This window comes from Oncorhynchus mykiss, chromosome 1 (assembly GCF_013265735.2).
Source record: "Oncorhynchus mykiss isolate Arlee chromosome 1, USDA_OmykA_1.1, whole genome shotgun sequence".
Taxonomy (NCBI): domain Eukaryota; kingdom Metazoa; phylum Chordata; class Actinopteri; order Salmoniformes; family Salmonidae; genus Oncorhynchus; species Oncorhynchus mykiss.
Genome location: NC_048565.1, coordinates 10,039,486 through 10,048,677, shown reverse-complemented (window position 1 = coordinate 10,048,677; position 9,192 = coordinate 10,039,486). Strand labels below are relative to the sequence as shown.

Below are 9,192 nucleotides of genomic sequence, written 5' to 3'. Positions count from 1 at the left end.
GGGACTGTCCTCTAATTTGGCGGTAACCACGGTAACATGCGCTCTAGTGCTTCACCTGTCCAAAAACAAGAGGGGGATGCGAGGTTGTTTTTTTTTCTTTTTCATTTTTCTTTGATTGGTCATTCTAACTGTGGGTACTGAGAGCTCTGTGTAATTAATAAGTGAGTAAAAAAAAAAAATGTAGAAAGAGTTGTTACTCTGGCTGTGGATGGTGGTGGACGGGACGTTGGTGATGGGAGACAGTGTTCACCCTCAAGTCCAAGCCCAGCAGTATGAGTGGGTGGAATGGTGGAGGGGGGAGAGAGGAGGACGTGAGCTGGAGGGTTTAATTCCAGATTCTGAGGAAACTGTCCCATGAGCCCGTGGCTACAGCCATGCCGTCGTCTGTCACGCCTAAACAGCTCACCCTGTTGTCGTGACCGGCCAGGACACCTAGAAATAGAAGAAGAGAGAAGAAGAGAGAGAAGAGAGAGAGGTGGCGATGGAGAGAGCAAGGGGAACAATAGAAGGGGGAGTCATTGTGAGTGAACGTACAGCCAGTGTTTGACCAACTATGTACCGACTACGTTTCCGTCGATGAGTGCAACTGCCAAATTAATCCCTAGATCAAAACCTTAAGGGGGGACCAAGAAAGGTTGTGTTTAAAATGTTTTTTAAAAGGGATTTGAATTAGTGGCCTGGTGCGGCCCCCTCCACTACCTGCACGCTCTGCCTTGAGGGTGTCCCACACGTTGCAGTTGAAGTCGTCGTAGCCGGCCAGCAGCAGACGACCACTCTTGGAGAAGGCCACTGAGGTGATGCCGCAGATTATGTTGTCGTGCGAGTACATCATCAGCTCTTGGTCGGCGCGCAGGTCAAACAGGCGGCAGGTGGCGTCGTCCGAGCCCGTGGTAAAGGCGTTGCCGTTGGGGAAGAACTGCACCACAGAGACAGAGAGAATGGGTTAGGTATAGTGAATTAAGTTATAACAGAGAGAATGGGTTAGGTATAGTGAATTAAGTTATAACAGAGAGAATGGGTTAGGTATAGTGAATTAAGTTATAACAAGAGAGAATGGGTTAGGTATAGTGAATTAAGTTATAACAAGAGAGAATGGGTTAGGTATAGTGAATTAAGTTATAACAGAGAGAATGGGTTAGGTATAGTGAATTAAGTTATAACAGAGAGAATGGGTTAGGTATAGTGAATTAAGTTATAACAAGAGAGAATGGGTTAGGTATAGTGAATTAAGTTATAACAGAGAGAATGGGTTAGGTATAGTGAATTAAGTTATAACAGAGAGAATGGGTTAGGTATAGTGAATTAAGTTATAACAGAGAGAATGGGTTAGGTATAGTGAATTAAGTTATAACAGAGAGAATGGGTTAGGTATAGTGAATTAAGTTATAACAGAGAGAATGGGTTAGGTATAGTGAATTAAGTTATAACAGAGAGAATGGGTTAGGTATAGTGAATTAAGTTATAACAAGAGAGAATGGGTTAGGTATAGTGAATTAAGTTATAACAGAGAGAATGGGTTAGGTATAGTGAATTAAGTTATAACAAGAGAGAATGGGTTAGGTATAGTGAATTAAGTTATAACAAGAGAGAATGGGTTAGGTATAGTGAATTAAGTTATAACAGTGTACTTTATCTTACACATTTTCTACACTCACTGCTTCATCTAATGTGACATGATGTTTTATAATAATCTATGTTAGTGTAAGGTGATCGTGATGTTAAAGTAAGAATTTTCTGTAAAAGCTGTTCACCACTGGAACCAACTTCCAGAATGGTTCAAATGTGTCGCTAGTTGGCAAGATGGAGATACCTGGAATTATACAGATAATAGTCAAATCGTGGTTTTTTTTCCCTTATTTTTTTTGTGGTGGAAAACGGAGTGCTTGAAACATAACACAGCAACCAGAATGAAGTGTAATTGTTAAAACATTTCTAGGCTGTTTGTGAAGCTTTCATTCAATTGCCCATCCCTGTTGCACACAACAAGCTTCCCTGTCACAAGGGGATTTATGACAAATTTAAAATAAAAGCCTCAACTGTGATACAGTCTAATCTGTTACTTAATCGCACTTTAAATGGCACTTTACTATAGTCTTTTTAAAATGTTACCCGTTGAGACGGGACGCTTGTTGTTTTTTTAATGAAGTTGAATATGTACTCTTTATGACAGAATGTAAAATGTTAAACTACCCAAAATGTAGTCTATTTGTAGAAAAACCCATTTAGTTTCCTTATATCCTACAATCCATTTTCAGGTTGTCTTCTTTTTACTTGAATAATAATCCGATTACATTGTCAGACAAATCTGCATCGTTTTCTGGCGATGTTAGCAAAAAAAGTGAATATGATATACCAAATATAATATTTGTGGTATCTGGTCTGGAAAGCTTTATGATAACATGTTTGTGTGCTGTATGTTAATTACCATCCTACAACGTAAAAGATATTCATATCAAAACACTCTATAACTCCTGGGTCTACTACTCACGCAGACAGCGTTAATGTCGGACACGTGGCCAGTGAAGGACTGCCTGCACATGCCGTCCCGGACATCCCACAGCTTGGAGGAGGCGTCACAGGCCCCCGACACAAAGGTCTTGAAGTCGGGACTAAGGGACAGGCTCATCACGTCCCCCGTGTGGCCCGTAAAGCTGGTGGCCATCTGACCCGTCTCGATGTCCCATAAAGCACTGATACAGAGAGGGGGAGGGAGGTGAGGGGGAGAAAGAGAAGAGGTATGAGGGTACAGGGAAGATCTTGAGACTTGAAATGATTGGATGATGAATGGGGAGGTGCACTGGTTTCTTCTCTGTGTGTGTGTGTGTGTGTGTGTGTGTGTGTGTGGTGTGTGTTACAGTCTGACACACACAGGTGTTAAGGTAAAAATCTAGATGTTAAGGTAAAAAGTGTTGAGGGGTATATCTGAGTGTTGCTTCTAGTGGGGTTAACACCAGTGTTATATCTGAGTGTTGATTCTAGTGGGGTTAACGCCAGTGTTATGTCTGAGTGTTGATTCTAGTGGGGTTAACGCCAGTGTTATGTCTGAGTGTTGATTCTAGTGGGGTTAACACCAGTGTTATATCTGAGTGTTGCTTCTAGTGGGGTTAACGCCAGTGTTATGTCTGAGTGTTGATTCCAGTGGGGTTAACGCCAGTGTTATGTCTGAGTGTTGATTCTAGTGGGGTTAACGCCAGTGTTATATCTGAGTGTTGCTTCTAGTGGGGTTAACGCCAGTGTTATATCTGAGTGTTGCTTCTAGTGGGGTTAACGCCAGTGTTATATCTGAGTGTTGCTTCTAGTGGGGTTAATGCCAATGTTATATCTGAGTGTTGATTCTAGTGGGGTTAAAGCCAGTGTTATATCTGAGTGTTGCTTCTAGTAGGGTTAACACCAGTGCTAATTCTAGTAGGGTTAACACCAGTGTTATAGTTGAGTGTTAATACTAGTTGGGTTAACACCAGTGTTATATCTGAGGGTTGCTTCTAGTGGGGTTAACGCCAGTGTTATAGTTGAGTGTTAATACTAGTTGGGTTAACGCCAGTGTTATAGTTGAGTGTTAATACTAGTTGGGTTAACGCCAGTGTTATAGTTGAGTGTTAATACTAGTGGGGTTAACGCCAGTGTTATAGTTGAGTGTTAATACTAGTTGGGTTAACGCCAGTGTTATAGTTGAGTGTTAATACTAGTGGGGTTAACGCCAGTGTTATAGTTGAGTGTTAATACTAGTTGGGTTAACGCCAGTGTTATAGTTGAGTGTTAATACTAGTTGGGTTAACGCCAGCGGGATTGAAATTGACACCACGTGGAGAATAAATTAAATGTAATTTGAATCAAAACTACACGGTGTTGTGATTACTCAACTGAGTTGAATTAATTTCAGTTTTTTATTTATTTTATTTGACCTTTTAATAACTAGGCAATTCAGTTAAGAACAAATTCTTATTTCCAATGACGGCCTACCCCGGCCAAACTCTAACCCAGACGACGCTAGACCAATTGTGCGCCGCCCTATGGGACTCACAATCACGGCCGGTTGTTATACAGCCTGGAATCGAACCAGGGTCTGTAGTGACGCCTCTAGCACTTGAGATGCAGTGCCTTAGACCGCTGCGCCACTCGGGAGCCCACTCTGTTCTATGTGTGAAAAGACCTGGAAGAGGCCTAACTAATCCACCCGTTACTGAAATGGTTGTTCCAGTTTAGATGGTTTAGGTCAGGGATTGGCATTTGTTGGTCTGCGAAATGTCTAGAATAGTACTTGAGTACCCCTGATCTAGAGAGTCAAGTTGTGTTCTTCCTCCCACACTACATCAATAAACTCACCAGGTTGTGTCCCCTGAACTAGTGACAATCTGGTTGTCATCCAGGAAACGACAGCAAGACAAATAGCCTGAAAAATAGAGATTGAAAATAACCATTTCAGGCTAAATACGCAGTATTAACATCAATACCATATTATGTCATTACCGTTACATTTCATAGCGGTTCTCAGAGCATCCTTTTTAAAATGAAATTTTCTTAGTATAAGATAAACTGGGCTTGAACCAATGAAAGACGTTGATGAGTTGAAATTGTTCCATTTCCTCTCTAAAATGGCAGTATTCCGCCTCTTTAAAAGAAAAAAACCTTCTCCAGTGTGTACCTGTGTGTCCGGGTAGCTCGCGGGTGACGCGCACGTTTCCCTCGCGGGTCTTCAGGCTGTAGATAGAACAGATGTTGTCCAGGCCTCCGCACGCCACGTAGTTCCCAGAGGGCGCGTAGGCACAGGTCATCACCCAGGAGGAGCGCAGCGGGATGGCATGCATCTACGGAACACACACACACATTATTGTTTAACGCTTGTTAGCACCAGGGCTGTACAACAGAAAATTCTGTCCATTCAGAAAGGACCAAATCCTAACTAGAGCTCTGCACGCATAACCTGTATTGTGGCATCCAAAGTCCAAGTTCAAGTTATGCGTTCAGATCTTATGTTAGGATCCATCCTGAAGTGAATTGACATTCAAATTCGGGAATAGAAATATCCTAGAAAATATAGAAAATAAGGAGGCAATTCTTTCAGACAAATTCACTTTTTTATTTAAACTTTATTTAAGTCAGGGCGAATTTACTTCCTGATATGACCTAATTGGAAATTGAGTTGAACCCAACCATGCTTAACTTAATCACTCAGGAGTAGAATGTAAGACAGTATGCAGAAAAGAACCAAGGACAACGAGGATAGCAATGTTTGCTACAACGTGAGGTATTTTACTGGTGTCTGTTTGTCTTTGATGTTATTTGAGAGAGGGAATTTACGCAGGTGCAGTATAACGTCTCACTATTTGAGAGAGGTTACACAGGTGTAGTATAACATCTCACTATTTGAGAGAGGTTACACAGGTGCAGTATAACGTCTCACTATTTGAGAGAGGTTACACAGGTGCAGTATAACGTCTCACTATTTGAGAGAGGTTACACAGGTGCAGTATAACGTCTCACTATTTGAGAGAGGTCACACAGGTGCAGTATAATGTAAGTCTTACCTTGTTAGTTGTGTAACTGTCCCAAATGATTAATTTGCCATCTTGGGAGGCGCTTACAAGTAACCTAGACGACAGAGAGTATGGTTTCATTATATTGAAGGGTTTGACCTGTCATCACATCACACTGGCATACAAAAAAAAAGCAATGGAGCTAGTTAGAGGACACCTAATGCATGCATAACTAATGTAGCCAGAAAACCTTCTGCTTCCAAAGCAGTTTAAATATGGTGTGACTCCGGAGACCTCTACTTCCCTCTTCTCCCCCCCCCCCCCCCCCCCCCCCCCCACCCCACACACAGACACACACTCTGGTAGGACACCCCACATGCCAGGATCGCTGTACGAGCCTTCCAGGATAGCGACCACTTTGGATGAGCCATTTCATGTAATATTAATTGCCTCAGTTATCTAAAAAGGCGCTACAGTCGAGAGGGGAGACAGGAAGAGAAAGAGAGGGAGAGTGAGAGAAAGGTGGAGAGACGGGGGAAGGAAACCAATAGAGCGACAGAGGGAGGAAGAATAGAGAGGTAATGATAGAGAAAATTAGGGACAGAAAGAGAGGGAGATCGCCTACCCCCCCAACCCCCCCCATTTCCCTGCCACCCACTGTCTGTGTTTCCATCTCTCCAGTGATAGGAAGTGGGTTGTCCTGTCCCCCCCCCCCCCCCATCTGTAGCGAGCCAAGCGCTCAATAAAGGGAGAACTGTGCTGCGAAAATGTCAACTACTGTATATAAAATAAACACAGGCTGTTTGTCCTCCAGGTGGTTCACTCAGAGTGCAGATGCACAAATCGGATGTATTTGGGAGCTGTACGAATGAGCACCGGTAAAACATGCATACTTGTACTCCAATGGCTCACATTTAAAAATCAGAGTATCAATTTGAAATCAGTCGATGCGACTGTACCAGTCCGCATGGCAACAGTACAGTGATTGGTTAAAAATGTGCCTCTGCTCCATGTGGCGTAGTATTGAACTAGTAGCACATAGATGGCTTCAATCCAGTTCTAACAGTGAAAGGAACTTTTGACTTTCTGTCCAAAACCCACAGGACACAAGCAGCCAGTGCTTAAGAATATGGAGTTTTAGTAGTGGTGATAGTAGTGGTGGTAGTAGTAGTAGTAGTGGTGTAGTATAGCAGCCGTAGTGGTAGTAGTATATTAGTAGTATAGTAGCAGTAGTGGTACAAACTAGTAGTAGTACTAATAATAATACATGTCATTTCTATAGTGCTTTTCATTAGAGTTACCTCATAGGACTTAGGCAAAAATAAAAAAGGACAAAAACATTTAGAATCAAGGGAGGTAAAATATCAGCATCAATAGAAGTATAGTAGTAGAAGTATTGTAGTAGTATAAATAGTGTAGAAGTAGCAGAAGTATTATACCAATAGAAGTATTGTAGTAGTAGAATGATTATGTCAATAGAAGTATAGTAATAGTAGTAGTAGAAGTATAGTAGAATATTATTAGTGTAGTAGTAGTAGACGTATAGTAGTAGTAGAAGTATAGTAGTAGTATAAGTATAGTAGTATTATATAAGTAGTAGTATTGCAGTAGTAAAAGCGTAGTAGTATTGTAGAAGTATTATGTCAATATAAGTATAGTAGCCGAATAGTAGAAGTATAGCAGTAGTAGAACTATAGTAGTAGTACAAGTATAGTAGTAGTATAGTAATAGTAAAGTATAAGTATTGTAGTAGTATAGTCTAAGTAGTGTAGCAGTATAGTATAAGTATTGTAGTAGTACTATGGTATCGGTAGTAGTAGAAGTATAGTAGTAGTAGAAGTACAGTAGTAGTAGTAGTTGTATAATTATTGTAGTAGTAGACGTATTGTTGTTGTAGTAGTAGAAGTATTGTAGTAATACAAGTATTGTAGTGGTAGTAATAGTAGTAGTACTATAAATATGGTAGTAGTAGAAGAGTAGTAGTAGAAATATTGTAGTAGTAGTAGTAGTAGAAGTATTGTAGTAGTATTATTGTAGTAGTTGAAGTATAGTAGTACTATAGTATCAGAAGTAGCATTGCCGGACCTGGAGTCGGTGCCCCAGTGCATTGCATAGATCTTGGCGAGGTGGCCCCTGAGAGTACGCCGCGTCCTCATCTGTATCCGGCCCACTGAGTCCAGACCAGCTGTGATCTGCCAAGACACCAGGCCCAAAGGAAACATCATCAGCATAATACACCACAGCCTTTCATAAACTTCAGGCTAGTCTGGAGTTCAATCCAAATATGTCAATGTTATTTCATAGCCTAATAGCTACGCCATTTGCTTCACAGCTATGTTTGTTTCATAACTATTTGAGTCTTAGCTTAGTGGTTAATATTCAATCAAAACGGATACAGGGTCTACATGGTAAGACTAGAAACACACTGGGATTTCAGATGGTCAAAAGAGGCTCAAATTCAAGTGTAACAATGAACTTCCTTATCCTGAAAGCCTGCTTACTGGTTGCGATTGGAAGGATACCAACAGGTCATGTATATGTAGATGGTGGTAAATGTTTGGCTTTAACAAGCACACAAGATAGCTTGATCCAAGTTGTAACATGCACTTATTTCTATGTACAGTTGAAGTCGGAGGTTTACATACACCTTAACCAACTACATTTAAACTCAGTTTTTCACAATTCCTGACATTTAATCCTAGTAACAATTCCGTCTTAGGTCAGTTAGGATCAACACTTAATTTTAAGAACGTGAAATATCAGAATAATAGTGGAGAGAAGGATTTATTTCAGCTTTTATTTCTTTCATCACATTCCCAGTGGGTCAGATGTTTACATACACTCAATTAGTATTTGGTAGCATTGCCTTTAAATTGTTTAACTTGGGTCAAACTTTTCGGGTAGCGATCCACAAGCTTCCCACAATAAATTGGGCGAATTTTGGCCCATTCCCCCTGACAGAGCTGGTGTAACTGAGTCAGGTTTGTAGGCCTCTTTGCCCGCACACACTTTTTCAGTTCTGCCAACAAATTTTCTATGGGATTGAGGTCAGGGCTTGTGATGGCCACTCCAATACCATGACTTTGTTGTCCTTAAGCCATTTTGCCACAACTTTGTAAGCATGCTTGGGGTCATGATCCTTTTGGAAGACCCATTTGCGACCAAGCTTTAACTTCCTGACTGAAGTCTTGAGATGTTGCTTCAATATATCCACATAACTTTCCTGCTTCATGATGCCATCTATTTTGTGAAGCGCACCAGTCCCTCCTGCAGCAAAGCACCCCCACAACATGATGCTGCCACCCCTCGTGCTTCATGGTTGGGATGGAGTTCTTCGGCTTGCAAGCCTCCCCCCTTTTCCTCCAAACATAATGATGGTCATTATGGCCAAACAGTTCTAGTTTTGTTTCATCAGACCAGAGGACATTTCTCCAAAAAGTACAATCTTTGTCCCCATGTGCAGTTGCAAACCGTAGTCTGGCTTTTTAATGGCGGTTTTGGAGCAGTGGCTTCTTCCTTGCTGAGCGGCATTTCGGGTTATGTCGATATAGGACTCGTTTTACTGTGGATATAGATACTTGTGTACCTGTTTCCTCCAGCATGTTCACAAGGTCCTTTGTTGTTGTTCTGGGATTGATTTGCACTTTTCGCACTAAAGTGCGTTCCTCTCTAGGAGACAGAACGCGTCTCCTTCCTGAGCGGTATGACGGGTGCTTGA

General features: G+C 41.5%; 1 protein-coding gene across 6 annotated transcripts in view; it reads right to left on the bottom strand.

Annotated features, from left to right (window-relative positions):
- LOC110533060 (guanine nucleotide-binding protein subunit beta-4) overlaps positions 1–9,192 on the bottom strand; it is a 35,977-nt gene continuing 26,785 nt past the window's right edge. For all 6 annotated transcript variants that reach the window (XM_036938569.1, XM_036938421.1, XM_036938604.1 and 3 more), the window contains exons 4-10: positions 7,560–7,666; positions 5,526–5,589; positions 4,643–4,805; positions 4,324–4,390; positions 2,489–2,690; positions 700–916; positions 1–432 (exon numbers count right to left, since the gene is read on the bottom strand). In XM_036938569.1, the coding sequence (XP_036794464.1) occupies positions 326–432; positions 700–916; positions 2,489–2,690; positions 4,324–4,390; positions 4,643–4,805; positions 5,526–5,589; positions 7,560–7,666 (927 nt within the window). In that variant the 3' untranslated portion in view covers positions 1–325. The remainder of the gene's footprint in view (positions 433–699; positions 917–2,488; positions 2,691–4,323; positions 4,391–4,642; positions 4,806–5,525; positions 5,590–7,559; positions 7,667–9,192) is intronic.